This window comes from Ranitomeya variabilis, chromosome 1 (genome assembly GCF_051348905.1).
Source record: "Ranitomeya variabilis isolate aRanVar5 chromosome 1, aRanVar5.hap1, whole genome shotgun sequence".
Lineage (NCBI taxonomy): Eukaryota > Metazoa > Chordata > Amphibia > Anura > Dendrobatidae > Ranitomeya > Ranitomeya variabilis.
Genome location: NC_135232.1, coordinates 642,162,431 through 642,182,252, shown reverse-complemented (window position 1 = coordinate 642,182,252; position 19,822 = coordinate 642,162,431). Strand labels below are relative to the sequence as shown.

Below are 19,822 nucleotides of genomic sequence, written 5' to 3'. Positions count from 1 at the left end.
GTTTTGCATGTGGCGAGTTTTGTGTTTCGACTTATGTGGCGAGGTTGGTGTATGTGTGGTGAAATGTGTGCTGAGGGTGATATGTGTTCAAGCACGTGGTAGTGTGTGGCGCATTTTGTGTGTGTTCATATCCCCATGTGTGGTGAGTATCCCATGTCGGGGCCCCACCTTAGCAACTGTACGGTATATACTCTTTGGCGCCATCGCTCTCATTCTTTAAGTCCCCCTTGTTCACATCTGGCAGCTGTCAATTTGCCTCCAACACTTTTCCTTTCACTTTTTGCCCCATTAGGTAGATAGGGGCACATCTCTCTCTCTCTCTGGCATGTTTGTCTCTTGTGCATGCTGATAAAGTTTAATGCATAAAATAAAAATCCTGATTCAACTTTGTCAGGTTTTGGCACCAAAAACGCAGCAAAACCCAAAACATGCGTTTTTTGCACTACCCATTGCTTTCAATGGGTGACAAACGCTGCAAAAACGCTGAAAGTAGTAACATCTTGCATTTTGAAAAACCGCAGCTCTTTGACAAAACAGTCAGGGAAAACACAAGGTGTGTGCATGAGGATTTCTGAAATCTCGGACTTTGCTGGTACTGTGAAAGGCAGCTGAAAATTTGTATAACATAAACCAGCGCTGTAAAAATACAACATGTGAACATAGCTTTACAGTATTGTTACAGGTGGCAAGTAATTCTCACCTCAGATGTGGTCTTCATTGGAAAAAAAAAAAATCAAAAAAAAAAAAAAAAAAAAAATCGGACAACCAAATATTAAAAAGAACATTTTTATTTACAGAAACTGACAATTGAACATACACAGGTCATAAAATGTGAATCTTGCAATTGCCTCTGCAACCAAAGTATTTTGAATTATGTTTTTTAATCAAAATTAAGCAAATGCTATGAAAATAAAAATATTGAAAATAAAAGCATTTGTGTCGGAAGCACAATATTAAGGGGGGAAGACTGTATAACAGTATGACATAGTAACAGTAGTTTATGTACGCAAAATGTGATTAGATTTTATGACCATTAATTCCAGAGGCAGAAGATACAAGACACGGTAAAAAAAAAAATAAAAAAAAAAAATGGAGCAATACAAATAAGTGTCTATAAAATGAGACGTTTCACAGTTTTCCATGCTACAGTTTGCTTCAACCACAAATCCCAACAAGGATCCATGCAGGTCCTGCTGGCAGAAAATGGGTTCAATGCAGGGAAGTGGAGGCACTTAAATACACTCTAATTTTGGCCAATAAATGTAAAAGGTAAAGCAAAATTGTAGAGCAGCATTGAGAAATGTTTTTGAGAAGACAGAAAACCAAGTCTCCCCTTTATCAGAAGAGGTTATCGTGCAACTTTTGACTGTAGGATCTTTCTTTGCTCTTGAGGCTGCCCAAGCAACAAGGACTGCTACTTTTAGGATATGTGCACACGCTGCGGATTTTGCTGTGGATCCGCAGCAGTTTCCCATGCGTTTACAGTATAATGTAAACCTATGGGAAACTAAATCCGCAGTGCACATGCTGCGGAAAAAAAACGCGCAGAAACGCAGCGGTTTACATTCCACAGCATGTCAATTCTTTGTGCGGATTCCGCTGCGGGTTTACACCTGCTCCAATAGAAAACTGCAGGTAAAAACCCGCAGGTGAAAACCCACAGCGGAATCCGCAATAGAAACCACGATAAATCCGCAGGAAAAAACGCAGCGGTTTTGCCCTGCGGATTTATCAAATCCGCTGCGGAAAATTCCACGATGGAATCCGCAGTGTGTGCATATGGCCTTATCCTATCACTTTCAAAAGAAAAGATGGTCGGTGCAGTACTGAATGTAGGATGTTTGCTTAGGACCAGGTATTGCTGTGTCAGAAAAAAAAAAAAAAGAGGAAGAAAGGTAGTTGTATAACATCAAGATGGGTCACTGGAATCAGCTAGGTCTCGTTGCTCAAAATATCTGCAAAAGGAAGAGAAAGAATAAATAAAAAACAGCATGACCAAAAAGCATGGGGCATATTACATTATAAATATTTTAATAGTCTCTCCCTTAATGTAGTTATTTTTTCACTTTTATTCTGACATTGAAGCCTGAAAATTCCAAATTGTATTAGGAAAAACTTTAAGGCCGCATTTATAGTAAATAAATGCTTCCTCCCCTGCCCAGGAGCTGTGGGATGATCAGACCGTGCAGTAATGTCTGTATACGCTCTTTTGCTTCCTCTCCTGCCCTGCAGATGTGGTATGATCACACCATGTTCCTGCACAGTTCGACACAGGCATTACACAGCAGGGGTACATTTAGAAGATTAAAAAAAAAAAAAAAAAAAAAAATGTTCCTGCGTTGAGATAAACACATTCAGTTGTAGCACTTATTATTCCAAGATCTGGAGATTAAAAAAAACTTTGTTAGCGAGACAACCACTAAGGGTACCGTCTCACAGTGGCACTTTGGCCGCTACGACGGCACGATCCGTGACGCTCCAGCGTCGCTCCATTATCGCTCCAGCGTCGTAGACTGCGGTCAGACTTCGCAATGCACAGCACTGGAGCGATAATTTCATGACGTATTTGCGATGTAGAAGTTGTATGGGACAGTCGTACGGGCATGTCATATCGTGCACACCTTTGTTACACGATGCGATCATGCCGCCACAGCGGGACACTTGATGACGAAAGAAAGTTTCAGACGATCTGCTAAAACGTACGATTCTCAGCGGGGTCCCTGATCGCAGTAGCGTGTCAGACACAGCGAGATCGTAAGTATATCGCTGGAACGTCACGGATCGTGCCGTCGTAGCGACCAAAGTGCCACTGTGAGACGGTACCCTATGTCTCGGTAAGCAGCAGGGTTTGGTCAGACTTTTTATTGGGGCATAACCTTTATTCTGGAGCTACATTACATCTGAATGGAAAAGGGGAGTGTTGTGCTGGAGCAAAGTATTCTAGTAGGGATGACAGTGCATTGAAACTAGGAGAGAACAAGGGAGAAAATAAAGGGATCGATAGATCAGAAAGGTGGAGAAATGGATTCTGGGTGGAGGATTAAGAATGTAGATATGAAGATCCATGTGTACCAAATAGTGATGATAAATATGTTGACAAAGATTCAGAAAATAGTATTTCTGAAAGTGAATGTGGATGGAAACATAAAAAAAGTGTATGTTCGCTAGTAGCAGGAGCCAAACAAGCAAAATGGGAAATCTTGAGGCTTTGGTCTTGGAGGAACACATTGAGGTAGTTGGAATTGCTGAGACGTGGTTGGATTCTTGACATGATTGGGCTGTGAATCTTCTGGCTTTCCGCTCTTTCGGAAAGACATGGTGAATAAGAAAGGAGGAGTGTGTCTATATTGGGAGTGATCTTATAGAGCGTGTGACAGATACAATAGGGGATGGAAGTTGTGGGGAAGTTCAAGTCTTGTAGGTGGAACTACATGGGAAGGTAAAAGCTGAAAAAGCTATGCACCCTCTAATATCACTGAGGAACTGGAGGGTTGGCTGCACAATCATGTGGCGAGAATGCCAATGGCTGGTAAAGTAGTAGTGATTATGGGAGATTTTAACTTCCTGATATTGACTTGGGGCATGGTTCTGCTTCACCTGCAAAGAGGGGAAAATTCCCAGCTTATTGTATGATAATTTTATGGGCCAGTTCGTGAAAGATCCAACAAGAGTGGAAGCGTGGTTGGATCTGATCATTACAAACAATGCAGAGCTGGTGGGAAATGTCACTTTGAGAAACCCTTGGCACCAGTGGCCCCAATATCATTTCATATGGCTTACACTGTAAAAAAACAAAAACAAAAAACCCAACCACATGTTTGGTCGGGGAGCGCAAACACACTTAATTTTGACAAGGCAAGTTTTTCCAGGTTGAAGGCTGCTCTTCAGGATAATGACAGGGAGCAGCTACTGCCAGATACTGATAGAAATTATAAAATGGAAGCACTATACATACATTTTGCAGTCCGATTGACCAATACATATTCCTTTAGGCAATAACTATAGACCACAACCATTAAACCCAAATAGGGCCATTAATGACAAAAAGAGCATGTAGAACTTATAAACTTGAGGTGTCAGCTCTATCATTTAAAAACTATTAGGATCTCAACAATCTGTATGAACAAGTAATAAAATCAGCTAAAGTACACATTGAATGGTAGGTTAGGAAAGCAAAACAATATACCAAGAAATGATTTAAATGTATAAATAAAACAAAAACAAGATCCGCACAGATGGATCCCCTAACTAATGCTAAATTTGGTCAACGAGGATCAAGAAAAGGCAGAATTACTGAATGGGTTCTTCAGCTCTATATACACTGCTCAAAACAATAAAGGGAACACAAACACAATGCTACCAAGTCAATCAAATTGTGAATTTCTCCTGCTATGGTGCAAATGTAACAGACAATGGGTAGAAATGATAGACAATTAGCAAGACAAACCCTATAAAAAAGTGGTTACTGCAGGGGGTGACCACAGACCATTTCTCAGCTCTCATCCTTTGTGGCTGTTTGGGTCACTTTTGCATGTTGTCATTGCTTTCACCCATAGAGGTACTGGACAGTAGCATGAGGCGGTGTCCACAACCCACAGAAGGTAGTGCAACTCATTCACGATGGAACAACAAAGCGAGCTGTAGCAAGAAGGCTAGCTGTGTCTGTCAGTACAGTGCCCAGAGAATGGAGCAGATACCAGGAGACAGGCCAGTACACCAGGATACGTGGAAGGCGCCGTAGAAGGGCAACAACCCAGCAGCAGCAGGACTGCTACTTCCTCCTTTGTGCAAGGAGGCGCATTGCCAGAGCCTGCAGAATGACATCCAGCAGGCCATTAACATCCATGTTCAGAGTCTGGAGATGCCGTGGAGATCATTCTGCTGCCTGCAACATCCTCCTGCATGACAGATTTGGCAGTGGGTCAGTAATTGTGTGGGGAGGCATTTCTTTGAAAGGGCAGAACAGCTCTCCATGTGCTAGTCAGAGATACCCTGAATGCTAGTAGGTATCAGGATGAGATCCTCAGACCTATTGTGAGATCATATGCAGGTGCAGTGGACCCTTGGTTCCTTCTGATGCATGACAATGCTAAGCCTCATGTGGCTGAAGTGTGTCAGCAGTTCCTGCATGATGAAGGCCTTGATGCTGTGGACTGGCCCACCCGTTCCTCAGTCCTGAATCCAATTAAGCTCATCTGGGACATCATGTCTCGTTCCATCGACCAACGCCACTTTGCACCACAGACTGTCCAGGAGTTGACTGATGCTTTAACCCAGGTATGGGAGGAGATCCCTCATGAGAACATCGGGAGCATGCCCAGGCATTGTAGGGAAGTCATACAGGAACGTGGAAGCCACACATTTCTGAACATCATTTCTTTGTCTTAAGGCATTTCCACTGAAGTTGAATAAGCCTGTAATTTGATTTTCGCCTTTGATTTTGAGTATCATTCCAAATAAGAGACCTCCATGGGATATAAATTTTGATTTACATTGATCATTTTTATGTTTTATTGCTCTAAATGCTTTCCACTATATAATGAATAAAGATTTGCAACTTGAATATTTCATTCAGTAATATCTAGGATGTGGTATTTTAGTGTTCCTTTTTTTTCCCTCTTTGAGCAGTGTATATTAACTCCTTAAGCTTTTTTCGGCTTTGCATTTTCGTTTTTCGCTTCTCCTTCCCAGAGCCATAACTTTTTATTTTTCCGTCAATATGGCCATGTAAGGGCTTATTTTTTTGCGGGACAAGTTGTACTTTTAAACAAAACCATTGGTTTTACCATGTCGTGTACTAGAAAACAAGAAAAAAATTCCAAGTGCGGTGAAATTGCAAAAAAGTGCAATCACACTTGTTTTTTGTTTGGCTTTTTTGCTAGGTTCACACTAAATGCTAAAACTGACCTGCCATTATGATTCTCCAGGTCATTAAGAGTTCATAGACAAAACCTGTCTGGAATTTTTTTTTCACCGCTTAGATAAAAAAATAACCTAAACTTTGCAAAAAAAAAAAAGATTGAATAATTTTCCGAGACCCATTAGAGTCTCCATTTCTCGGGCTCTCGGGTCGGATGAGGGCTTATTTTTTGCACGCTGAGCTGGCATTTTTAATGATAGCATTTTGGTGCAGATACGTTCTTTTGATCAATGCAATGTTGCGGCGACCAAAAAAATGTAATTCTGGCGATTTTAATTTTTTTCTCGGTACGCCGTATAGCGATCAGGTTATTTATTTTTATTTATTTTTTTAATTGATAGATCAGGCAATTCTGAACGTGGCGATACCAAATATGTATAGGTTGGATTCATTTTAATTGTTCTATTTTGATTGGGGCGAAAGGGGGGCGATTTCAACTTTTATATTTTTTTCATATTTTTTAAAACACTTTTTTCTTTTTTACTTTCGCCACGCTTCAATAGCCTCCATGGGAGGCTAGAAGCTGACATAGCCTGATCGGCTCTGCTACATTGGAATGATGCTTATATCGCTCCTATGTAGCAGAATTACAGCATTGCTATGAGCGCTGACCTCAGGGTGGCGCTCACAGCAATCTGGCATCAACAACTATAGAGGTCTGCAGGAGACCTCTGGTTGTCATGCCGACGCACCATTGACACCCGATCACGTGATAGGGGTCAGCGGTGCGCGCATTTCTGGCCGAATGTGCTTGTTAAATGCCGCTGTCAGTTTGACAGCGGTATTTAACTAGTTACTAGGCGCGGGTGGATCGCAATTCCGCCCGTGCCTATTGCGGGCATGTCAGCTGTTCAAACCAGCTGACATGTCCTGGCTTTGATGCGGGCTCACTGCTGAAGCCCGCATCAAAGCAGGGGATCTGCCATTGGACGTACTATTCCGTTCGATAGCAGAGGGGTTAAAAGGAGAGCGGTTGATGTACCCAATCCCAATGCCCTTAATCCCCTACCGACACATGTCAGTTATATCATATGCTGCCTCCCTGACTTGTCTGGAGATGATGGCTGTATTATGTGTGGAGCTAAGCCAGCGGCTGTTAATTTGTTAAATGCGGTTATCAATTTGTGAAAGGGGCACTGTTTCAAGTGGCCATCGGCGCCCCGTGACGCGATCGTTAAGTACGGATGGATTGCCAAGACAGCATGAATATTTGAATGAATTATTTAGATGACATGAAAAATAAGCAAATTCGCAATGGACTTGCTTTTTCTATCTGCTGTCATTCTCCTGCAATGAGAGCTTTAGTCCTTTACAGTCCACTGCTCATATCCATGGAGCTTGGCCTCCAGACCCAGGTAGAGTGTGCAGTAGTTATATTCCAGGAGAGGAGTTCTCGCAATATACCAAAGAGGTCTCTCCAGGCCATTGATTTCTATACAGCAGACAGCTGCTCACTTCTCTCCCTCCCCCCTTCAACTTCTGCTTTGAAAGCTGTGGGGCAGGTAATTTATAACCGCATCTTTCTAGGTCTCCTAATGTCTGCTCTTGATGTCCTGAGTCAAGTGTTTGTTCAAATCCTGTTATCTCTATGAGCAAATATAGTGGTAGCAGTGTAGACTCCAGAGCAAGCCACTGATAGATGAATGTCTAAGGCTACGTTCACATTTGCGGTCAGCGCCGCAGCGTTGGGGGCGCCGCAGCGGCGCCGCATGCGTCATGCGCCCCTATATTTAACATGGGGGCGCATGGACATGCGTTGTGCTGCGTTTTGCGCCGCATGGCCGCAAGCGTTGGACGCAAGAAACGCATCAAGTTGCATTTTTTTTGCGTCCAACTTTCGGCCAAAAACGACGCATGCGGCGCAAAACGCAGCGTTTTAGCGTGCGTTTTGCCGCGTTTTTGTTTGCGTTGTGCGCTGCGGCGCCGACGCTGCGGCGCACAACGCAAATGTGAACGTAGCCTTATAGCAGACCTTGTGCTGAGCTTAAGGCCATGTGCACACGTTCAGTATTTTTCGAGTTTTCACGTTTTTTCGCTATAAAAACGCAAAAAAAACGCTTACATATGCCTCCCATTATTTTAAGTGTATTCCGCATTTCTTGTGCAAATGTTGCATTTTTTTCCGCGAAAAAAAATCGCATCGCGGAACAAAAAAAAAGCAACATGTTCATTAAATTTGCGGAATTGCGGGGATTCCGCACACCTAGGAATGCATTGATCTGCTTACTTTCCGCATGTGGCTGTGCCCACCATGCGGGAAGTAAGCAGATCATGTGCGGTTGGTACCCAGGGTGGAGGAGAGGAGACTCTCCTCCACGGACTGGGCACCGTATAATTGGTAAAAAAAAAAAAAAATAAGAATTAAAATAAAAATAGTCATATACTCACCTTCGATGGCCCCCGGAGTCTTCCCGCCTCTCAGCGGTGCATGCTGCCGCTTCCGTTCCTATAGATGGTGTGGTGAAGGACCTGCGATGACGTCATCGAAGGTCCTGCAAGCACACCATCTATAGGAACGGACGCCGTTGAGGAGATCGGCTGTCTGCAGAGGGGGAGTATAACCATTTTTTAATTTTTTTATTATTTTTAACATGATATCTTTGTACTATTGATGCTGCATAAGCTGCATCTATAGTAAAAAGTTGGTCACACTTGTAAAAAAGTATGTTTGACAAGTGTGACCAACCTGTCAGTCAGTTTTCCAAGCGATGCTACAGATCGCTTGGAAAACTTTAGCATTCTGCAAGCTAATTTCGCTTGCAAAATGCTAAAAAAAAAAAAAAAAAAAGCAAAAAAAAAATAAATAATTTTTATACTCTGACCTTTCCTCTATTATTTGACTAATAGAAAGGGTTATATGTGGTAAAGTAAGAAAACTAAGGAGACTGCAGAGTTGCGAGTTTCTCAAGAGACAACTTGAGAATCTCTCTAAGGCCGGAGACACACTGGTGCGAGATACGGCCGAGTCTCGCTGGTTAAAAGCAAGCTGTGGCACCGGCACTCCGGAGCGGAGCGTGCGGCTCCATGTATTGCTATGCAGCTGCACGCTCCGCACCGGAGTGCCGGTGCCACAGCTTGCTTTTACCCGCGAGACTCGGCCGTATCTCGCACCAGTGTGTCTCCGGCCTCACATCTATTGTTGCGAAAAAAATGTTTGGGAGCTTGTAAGGGTTTAAACACAAGAGTACGTGGTAGAAAATAATATTTATAAGTGCTATTCGGCATCGGTTTATAAAGATAAGAATTTGTCAAAGTAACTGGATACCATTTTATGTAAAGGAACCTGGACAGAGGGGTAGCGGTAGCTATTGTGTTATTGGACTTGAGACAGTTTTTAATCATTTTTTCTACTTTGCCAAGACCACGCCGGAGAGTTTTGGTGAATGGATGCTACTCCAAAATGGTCCTTGTTTATAAAGGACGCACGCTCAAATAAAAAGCTATGCACCCTGCAACTAATCTGTGGTCATCATATGCTCTAGATTACAACTAGGAGAGTCACTAGTAGAGAAGGATCTGGGTGTTAATCAGCATCTCAGGCCAGCAGGAGATTGTGGCATAGACGTGCGAGACAGACCCGATACTACCATTCTACAAAACATTAGCGGGACTCCCATTAGGAATACACAGTTCAGTGCTGGGCACCAGTTTACAGAAAAGAGGAGTTTAGAGAGAAGTTTACTCAATAGGAGCAGGACTAACAAGACAAAAGCAAAAAAACAAAAAAAACAAAAACAAAACACATTACCTGCCAACTAAACAGATAAACAGGTTTAACGCAGACACTCTCTCATCTTCCCTGTGTTCCTGCAAACACAGAAATCAGAAATATAACAGCAAGCAACACCAATATGTATGTCTGTACAGGACTTGTGATGAAACTACTAATGAATGCATGTAATCCAGCGGTGCCATTTTTGCCATCTAAAATAAAGTTCTTCATACCACACCAGCTCTAACTTGTGAACATCTGCGTGCCAGCTGTCTAATAAGTGAATGGGCTTCTGGTAGTAGGGGTTTTTCCAAACTGGCAAGCAAGGCGTACAGCCAACGACCCTGTCAGCAACAGAAAGAAGAAGAAAAAAAAAAAAACACGACAGGCACAATTTAGCACTTTAATTTTGAGATTATATATATATATATATATATATATATATATATATATATATATATATATTTATTTATTTATTTATTTTTTTTGTTATTACCAGTTCTGGAGTAAAGTCTCTTTCTGCAAACCAATTCACCAGGTACTCCAACACACTTGTGACCGTAGCCTAAAAATAAAAAAAATAAAAAATAAGAATGCAATTTTATTTTGGAGGGAAGGAAAGGAAATTGTTAAAAGGGAGAAAATTACCTATTGTTTAAGCCAGGTTTTTGTGCTATATGTACTTATTAAACAAGTTGAGATTTTTCTTTATCACAATGTATTAAAAAATAAAAAATAGAAATCTTGCAAAGGTCTTTTGTATTGAACTGTTAGTGAGATGAAAGCTGCAAGAGGTGTTTTTAAAGGGAACCTGTCACCTGAATTTGGCGGGCCCTATTTTCGGTCCGATGGGCGGCATTTTCGGGTCTTTTATTTACCCCTTCCTTTCACGCTGGCCGCAATATTGTCTTGAAGTTGATTCGCTTTCCTCCGTAGAACATGCGTGCGCAAGGCAAGATTGCCTTGCGCACGCGCAGTATGCTTTGCCCAACTGCGGGCAAAGCCGGAAAGCATTAGTGCGCCGGCGCATGCGCACTGTGTCCCGTAAGTATTTCGCTGTGTTCCGGGACATAGTGCGCCGGTGCATGCGCACTAATGCTTTTCGGCTTTGCCCGCAGTTGGGCAAAGCATACTGCGCGTGCACAAGGCAATCTTGCCTTGCTCACGCATATTCTACGGAGGAAAGTGAATCAACTTCAAGACAATATTGCGGCTAGCGGGAAAGGAAGGGCTAAATAAAAGACCCGAAAACACCGCCCATCGGACTGAAAAAAGGGCCCGCCAAATTCAGGTGACAGGTTCCCTTTAATGACACACAGCTCTGCTTTATACAAGGATTTACAATAGGTGCATATGTCAGTGAGGAGAACAGGGCTGTTTTTTGCTTAACCACTCAAAAAAAAAAAATATGCAAGTTTGGCATCATTGTAGTCGTATTGATTTGGAGAATTAGGTTCTTAAGGTAAATTTTTAAACCACAAACAAAACACAATGTCGGAATTGCTTATTTTTCAACATTTTAGCGCACTTGACTTTTTATTTCTTTATTCCATATATTGTATGGTAGAATAAAGGACGAGTTGTAGTTTTGAATATTCTCAAATAAGTCCTCATACAGATAGGTCAATTGAAAAATAAAAAATAAAAAGTCGTGGCTTTTGGAAGAAATAACTAAAGAACAAAAATGAAAAATTGCCTGGTCCTAAAGAGGTTAATACATAATACTTAGCTGTCTGCAGTGATTACATTAACAGGCTACATAATTTGAGAATGAAAAGCAATGTAATATGACAACTTGTAGGATATTGATTGTTTTTTTTGTTTTTTGTTTTTTTTTACAGAACTAAATATGCATAGCTTGCTTTTGAAATTACCACGTTCTCATGTCATATATGCCGCCCTAAGATCTAAATGAGCATGAGGGTACAAAGTAAATTTGAGTTTTTACTCAATTTGTGAAGTGTTTCATTTTACTTTACATTGCTAACTAAAGTTCAAATCCATGAATGGTGCCCTGTAGTAGAGAAAGTAAGGTAGATCATGTTAGACCAGACAGACTTTGGAAATAGGGATTTTGTGTACTCACCGTAAAATCCTTTTCTCTGAGCCAATCATTGGGGGACACAGACCGTGGGTGTATGCTGCTGCCACTAGGAGGCTGACACTAAGTGATACAAAGAAAGTTAGTTCCTCCCCTGCAGTATACACTACACCCTCCTGCTGGCTCTCAGCTAACCAGTTCGGTGCAAAAGCAGTAGGAGATAAACAACACATATATATATATATACACACACACACATATATATTAGTGTATAGCATGTCAAATTATAAAACAAGCACAAGCTAATAATAGGGTGGGAGCTGTGTCCCCCAATGATTGGCTCGGAGAAAAGGATTTTACAGTGAGTACACAAAATCCCTATTCCTCCTTCGCCTCATTGGGGACACAGACCGTGGAACGTCCCAAAGCCGTCCCTGGGTGGGGGCAACATCAGATCAGGCCCTGTGTAACCGCTACTTACTAGTGCGACACCGCGGCCTGCAGAGTCCGCCTGCCCAGACTCACATCTGTGAAAGTCTGGGAATTATAGTGCTTCAAAAATGCATGCGGACTGGACAAACCCGCAAGCTTGCAGTTGTGCTGTGCAGACGCCTGGTGCCTAGAATCCAAGAAACCTTGATAGACAGGGAGATAGGCTGACATCTAACACGGAAGGATTCCTGGATGGTGTAACAAATCCACAAAGCTAACATGGCCGATGAAATGGCTAAACCCTTCCTGTAACCGTCAGGAAGCAGTCCTCTTACAGTGAGGTAGCCTAAATAAAGTGTCCAACCTTCGTAAGGATGCAGTCCTCGAGACGCACCTACTCAGAGGACTCACCATGTCCAGAATATGAGGAACCCATTCCGTTATGTGGACTGGTGCCGAAAGAGATGAGGGAAGAACGATGCCCTCATAACTGTGGGAATACAATACCGCCTTGGTAACAAGGTAAGGGGATTGCCCGTAGACAACCTAGCTTGATGGTAATAAGGGAAAAAGGTCTGAAAGAAAAGAGCGGCTAGCTCCGAAGACTCATCAGGTTGAGGAGATCGCAGAGAAAAAAGGGCGATGTTCCCTGATAGTAAAGTCTGTCCGGATCAAAAGGAGTCTACTGCAAGACTCCCAGGATCATTAAGGTCCAAAAGATCTAACGCTATGTGATAGGGAAGAACCACATGTGAAGACTCCCTGCGAGGAAGTCCATATTTGCAGTTTTGTTGCAATAAGACGGAAAAATACTAGTTCAGCAAACGAAAAAAAAAAAACCTGACATGGTCAGTGCGGATCTCCCAGGATCACTGGGGCCCTTCCTGCTTCCGAAAAGATCTCGGAATTAGCAGTGGAAGAGGGGTGAAGGAAACTGGTACCATGGAAGAACCAGAGCATGCACTGCGATGGCTTTTGGACCTGGAGGCCGAACCATGAACGTAGAGTACATTGGCGTTCAGTCTGGATGCCATCCGACCTACATCTGGAGTGCTCCAGAGAAGACGGATCTGATGGAAGACTTCCGGGTGAAGTTCCCACTCATATGAGGTGGGACCCTGACGGCGTCCGCCGCCCAGAGTTCTACACCTGAGATGTGTAGTGCCGAGATCACCAAATGATAGATCGTGGCCCAACAGAGTATGTGAGGTACTTCGGCCATGACGCTTGACCGTGGGTACCTGCTAGATGATTGACGTATGGCACAGACATGGGATTGTCCGATTGAATCGGATGGGGTGATCTGCCCGTAGGCAGTGGACCTGCTGTAGCACTAGCTGTACAGTTCGGATCCCCAGAACAATGATCAGGAGGAGAGAACTGGCATCGGTAGTCACTAACGACCGGGAGAAAGGATCTTCCCTGGATGAGGAAGGAGCTCAGAGACTACCCTCTGAAAGCCTGATTGATCTGCAGAAAATGAGAGGAGCGAAGGAAGCCACTTAAGTCCATTGTCGTCACCAATTTTCCTCAGAACACTCCTAGCAAATCGAATGGAATGAGGGGATGAGTGAACAAGTGCGCAAGCTCCCTGTTGAAGGGCCACGGCCTTGTCTCAAGGGAGAATCACCAAACTTCTGGAAGATTCCAGGATCATCCTCAAAAAGGATATCTGCTGGGCTGGAAATGAGGAAAAAACTTGTGTAAATTTAGCTGCCAGCCCAGGAGAGAGAGGGTATCGCAAGAGATAGATGACTCAGCTAGAAAGTCGACCAGATAGGGCAGGATGACCACGCCTCTACGGTACAAGACGAACATTACAGCCGCCATAACCCCTGCAAACACTGGGTGCGGTAGCAAGGCCGAAGGACAAGGTCGTGATTTGAAAATGCTGTTCGTGAAAGGGAAAGCGAAGGAATACATAGGAATGTGAAGGTAAGCATCCTGAATGTCGGTGGATGCCAGAAACTCCCCCTTTTTCCGTTGAAGTAATGGCTGAGCGGGGGAACTCCATCCGAAGAAGGGGGACCTTGTCAAGCTTGGTAGAAGTTTGAGGTTTAGGGTCGGTCTTACTTTTCGGTCCCCATTTTGGAACCAAGATCCCATAGATCTAGACCGTCCTGGACAACTGATCCACTGCTGGTTGGGTCTATAGGAAATCAAAATAGTTAAGGTCTCTGACCAAGAGACCCCATTGCTCTAGCAACATATGCGGCGGCTAAACGAGGGTAGAGCACTGAAGTGGAGGCCGCAAGACGGAAGGAATTAAAATTGCTATCTGATAGACAGTCAGTTGTATTTTTCATTGATGATCCATCGGGTAGGGATACTGGTAGGTATACCACAGGAGATTCTACCTGGTTAATATGCCAAGTGGCAGAATGCGCGGCTGCATGCAGAAGGAGGAAAAACCGTCTCTTACTATCGCCGCTCTTGACTGTGCGGAGTTAAAATGATGAACCCTCGATCCACCATCCTCTTAACAGGGAAGTGGAAAGGGATCGTCCGCCTTCTTGCATCATCTGCTAAATAGTGGAGATGCAGAGGGGGGTGTTCGAACGCCAAAAAGAAAACCGGATTGCTTACCGGTAATGCTCTTTTAATGAGTCCACGACAGCACCTCACATGAGAGAGGGATCCGCCCATAGGAACAGGAAACCTACAGAATAAAAAGGAGGCGGTCCCCTCTCCTCCTCAGTTTAGTTTTCAGAGTATAAAGAGAACCGCAAAGTTTTAGTATTAACTCATAATCAGCAATTACAAATGTCTTAAACTCTATACAACCATTATTTGTGAGCTTAAAAGAAGGAAATTGTTCATAATTAGGGAGGGTAGTAAATGGGTGCTGTCGTGGACTCATTAAAAGAGCATTACCGGTAAGTAATCCGGCTTTTTACCCTTCGCCACGACAGCACCCCACATGAGAGATTTTCAGAGAGCCATTATCTGGGTGGGATTACTGTACTAAAGGACAGCTCTACCAAAGGTCAGGTCAGAAGATGTAGATCAAGTCTATAATGGTTGTAAAAAGTAGAAGGTGTTGACCAGGTTGCGGCCTTACATATTAAATGGATTGGTACATGTGCTTGTTCCGCCCAGGAGGAAGCCATGGCTCGTGTTGAATGTGCTTTTATACCCACTGGAGGAATCTCGCCTTTTGATGTATAGGCCGAGCAGATAGCTTCTCTGATCCACCAAGATACGGTAGCTTTTGTGACCCCATGTCCTTTCTTGTGGCCCTGAAAGGAGACAAACAGAGCCCTACTCTGCCTCCATGTCTGAGAGTCCTGAGACCTTTCTATATAGGTCAGGATGGCTCTTCTGACATCTAAGGTGTGGAACTTACGTTCCGGAGTTACAGGGGAATCAAAAAAGGAAGGGAGAAAAATTTCCTGTGATCTGTGGTAGGTGGATGCCACCTTAGGGAGGTATGAGGGGTCTGGTTTTAGGACTACCCGATCTTGGAATATTAGTAAAGGTACCTTCACACTGAGCGACTTTACAACGAGAACGACAGCGATCCGTGACATTGCAGCGTCCTGGATAGCGATCTCGTGTTTGACACGCAGCAGCGATCTGGATCCTGCTGTGATATCTCTGGTCGGAGCTAGAAGTCCAGAACTTTATTTGGTCGTCAGATCGGTGTGTATCGTTGTGTTTGACAGCAAAAGCAATGATGCCTGCAATGTTTTACAATGGTAACCAGGGTAAATATCGGGTTACTAAGTGCAGGGCCGCGCTTAGTAACCCGATAATTACCCTGGTTACCATTGTTAAAGTTAAACAAAAAAAAACAAAAAACAGTACATACTCACATTCTGATGTCTGTCACGTCCCCCAGGGTCCACAGGGTTAAACTGCTTTCGGCAGGAGCGCTGCTAAATGCACGCACTGCTGCCGAGAGCTTCCCTGCACTGACTGTCAGTGCCGGCCGTAAAGCAGAGCACAGCGGTGACGTCACCGCTGTTACTGCCGGGTGCCGGCGCTGACACATTCAGTGCAGGAAGCTCTCGGCAGCAGCGTGTGCATTTAGCAGCGCTCCTGCCGAAAGCAGTTTAACCCTGTGGACGCCGGGGGACGTGACAGATCAGAATGTGAGTATGTAGTGTTTTTTTTTTTACTTTTACAATGGTAACCAGGGTAAATATCGGGTTATTAAGCGCGGCCCTTCGCTTAGTAACCCGATGTTTACCCTGGTTACCCGGGTGCTGCAGGGGGACTTCGGCATCGTTGAAGACAGTTTCAACGATGCCGAAGTCGTTCCCCTGATTGTTGGTCGCTGGAGAGAGCTGTCTGTGTGACAGCTCCCCAGCGACCTATACAGCGACGCTGCAGCGATTGGCTCGTTGTCTATATCGCTGCAGCGTCGCTGAGTGTGACGGTACCTTAAGAAAGGTGGGTCTACTGATAGGGCCTGGATGTCGCTAACCCTTCTGGCTGAGGTTAGAGCTACCAATAGGGCTACTTTATATGTTAGGACATTTAGAGGTATGGAATCTAGTGGCTCAGATGGGGAGTCGGTTAAGGCATCTAGTACTAGATTTAAATCCCACGGAGGTAGACTGGGAATATGGACCGGGTTACTACGTTCACAAGACTTTATAAATCTGGAGATCCACCTATTAGCTGCAATATTGCATCCGTATAGGGCTCCCAATGCTGAGACCTGAACTCTTAAGGTGTTTACCGTTAACCCTAATTCTCAGCCCTTTTGTAAGAATTCTAGAATAGGTGTCACTGCAACTTGCCTAGTGAACGGTACTGTATAAAAAAAAAAAAAAAAAAAAAAAAAAAATTGTAAGAATTTATTCCATACCCTACTATATATTGGGGTGGTAGATTTTTTTCTACTTAATTTCAAGAGGGTTTTCAGTAGAACTATTAAACACCCTTTTACTAATAGTTGCCTCTCAAATTCCATGCCGTCAAGTAAAGACCTTTCACTTGCGGGTGGAAAAAGGGACCCTGGAACAGCAGCTCCTTGTTTGATGGAAGAACCCACGGGTCGCATAGACACATGGTCTGGAGACAAGAAAACCATGGTCTTCTTGGCCAAAAGGGTGCAATGAGGATTACTCTTGCTCGTTCCCTCCTGATTTTTCTGATCACTAGTGGAATCAGAGACATCGGAGGAAAGGCATATGCTAGTTTGAACTTCCAAGGGTGGTGAAGAGAGTCCAACATGTCTGGATGATCCATGAAGTTCAGTGAAGCGAACCTTTTTACTTGTCTGTTGTCTGAGGTGGCAAACAGATTTATTTGTGGTATACCCCATGCTCTTGTTATCATTCTGAATATAGTTCTGTTTAGGGTCCATTTCCCTTGGCGTAACATGTTTCGGCTGAGGTAGTCTGCTTTGATATTTTCTACACCTCTGATGTGTAGGGCTGTTAGGGATGTGAGATGAGTCTCTGCTAGCTGGAAGAAGTCTGCTGCTATGGTCAGACTTCCTGATCGTGTACCACCTTGACGGTTCACATATGCCACTGTGGTGGAATTGTCCGAGAAAACCCTTACATGTGCTCCTCGAATCTGTTGAAGAAAATTATTTAAGGCATATTCTACCGCTCTTAATTCTTTCCAATTGGAAGAACATGTTAACTCTGTCTGATCCCAGATATCTTGGGCCAGACTATCCTCCATATGGGCACCCCACCGCGTAGGGCTGGCGTTGGTGGTAATTATTTTAGAAGGGTCCATTATCCATGGTACTCCCTTTGAAAGGTGCTCCATATCTAGCCACCAGGATAGGGATTCTATAACATCCCTGGAAAGAGTTAGTTTACTTTCCAGATGTCCTTTTCCCTGAACCGATAATACTTCATACTGTAATGGACGGGTATGAAATTGAGCCCATGGCACGGCTGGAATACATGAGGATAATGATCCCAGTAAGGACATAGCTTTCCTTAGTGTCATGTGTGGGTTTTTCATTGCCCATCACACCTTTGATTGTATAGTCAATCTTTGACTGTGGGAGGAAGCATTTCTGACTTACGGAGTCTAGCTGGATTCCTAGAAATATTTGAACGGTTTCTGGATTCAGCCTGGACTTTTCAAAGTTGACGATCCAAGCTAACTCCTGTAGGGACGAGATCGTATTAGATAATCAAATCTTACAATGAGGTATAGAATTTCCTACTACTAGAAAATCATCTAGGTAGGGTATTATTAAAGTGTCCTGTTGGCGTTGATGAGCCATCACTTCTAATATCACTTTTGTGAAGATGCGGGGAGCCATCGAAAGCCCAAAGGGCATTGCTACGTATTGAAAGTGACAACCCTGTCCCGCCAGGATGACTGCTACCCTTAGGTACCGCTGGTGTTCGGCATGTAAGGGAAGATGATAGGCATCTTTTAGCTCTATCCCCGCCATGACACATCTAGGGAACAAAAGTTTGATGGTAGAACCAATGGATTCCATTTTAAAAGTACGATTACGCAAAAAAGAACTTCATTTTTTGAGATTTATGATGATTCTGAATGAACCATCTGGTTTATTGATCAAAAATAAGGGGAGTAGAACCCCTTCCCTTCTTGATCCTGGGGAACTTCTATCAAGGCTTTTAGATAGAAGAGATAGGATCTCTGATTCCAGAGCCCTTTGTTGTTCCCGTCCTTTTGGTGATGTTACTACAAAAGAATCCCAAGGGATTCGATCAAACTCCAATCTTAAACCGTATTGTATAATGTCCAGAATCCATTGGCTAGATGCTATTGGTTTCCATTTAGGAAAGAAAAATTTTAATCTTCCACCCACTTCATGGTCAGCGGTACTTGTTACGCTTCATATTATAGGATCCGCTAAACAGAGCACCTTTTTGTTTTGGATCCTTTGTCTTCCAGAGCTCCCTTTGAGTCTCAAACTGTTTGTTTTGGGTAAAGGGGCGTCTTCTGAAGGCTCTCCTGTAAGATGGAAGAGATTGATTAGGGAAGCCTTTCTTTCTCTCTCCCGCTTTATTTAGGAGATAATCAATGTTTTCCCAAAAAGGAACTCACCCTGGCAAGGGATCGCACAAAGTTTTGCTTTTGCCTGTGCGTCCCCCTTCCAGTTATTTAACCAGAGTGCTCGCCGGGCTGTGTTCACTAGGCCGGCTGATCTGGCTGCTAGGTGTAGCGAATCCACAGAGGCATCTGCCAGGAATGCCATCGCTTCTTTGATTAGAGGGATTTTCGGCAAGATTGATTCTCTCGAAGTTCTACCTCTAATTTGTTCCTCCAACTGTTCCATCCACACTAGTAGTGACATTGCGGTGCAGGTACTAGATATAGCTGGCCTGAATGCCCCCGTGTTAGGCTACGTTCACATTTGCGTTGTGCGCCGCAGCATCGGCGACGCAACGCAGGAACAACGCATGCACAACGCTGCGTTTTGCGACGCATGCGTTCTATTTTATAACGCAAAAAAAATGCATCATGCTGTGTCCTCTGCGCCATGCCGCTTGTGCCAAAAAGGACGCATGCGTCCCAAAACGCAACGCAACGCATTACCATGCGCCCCCTTTTTAAATATAGGGGCGCATGACGCATGTGGCGACGCTGCAGCGCACAACGCAAATGTGAACGTAGCCTTAGCTTCTCATGATCTTTTTAGTAAGGCTTCTGCTTTACGGTCTAACGGGTCTGTTAGGACCCCCGAATCCTCAACTGGTAAGATTGTTTAGAAGTGGAAGAGACTACGGCATCAACCTTTGACCAGGAATTTAGTTCCTCATCG

The 19,822-nt window shown here is 43.8% G+C and overlaps 1 protein-coding gene across 2 annotated transcripts in view; it reads right to left on the bottom strand.

The window, feature by feature from the left end:
* Window positions 1-770: 770 nt before the first annotated feature.
* Window positions 771-19,822, bottom strand: part of GEMIN2 (gem nuclear organelle associated protein 2) — a 72,059-nt gene continuing 53,007 nt past the window's right edge. Inside the window, exons 7-11 of one of the 2 annotated variants that reach the window (XR_013215439.1) lie at window positions 10,129-10,197; window positions 9,866-9,976; window positions 9,669-9,727; window positions 1,742-1,955; window positions 771-1,599 (exon numbers count right to left, since the gene is read on the bottom strand). Coding sequence is in view for 1 of the 2 variants with exons in the window: in XM_077261260.1 (XP_077117375.1) it covers window positions 1,910-1,955; window positions 9,669-9,727; window positions 9,866-9,976; window positions 10,129-10,197 (285 nt within the window). In the remaining variant the exon portion in view is untranslated. Of the gene's footprint in view, window positions 1,956-9,668; window positions 9,728-9,865; window positions 9,977-10,128; window positions 10,198-19,822 lie in introns of both variants that reach the window. The other variant, XM_077261260.1, reaches the window with a different exon arrangement.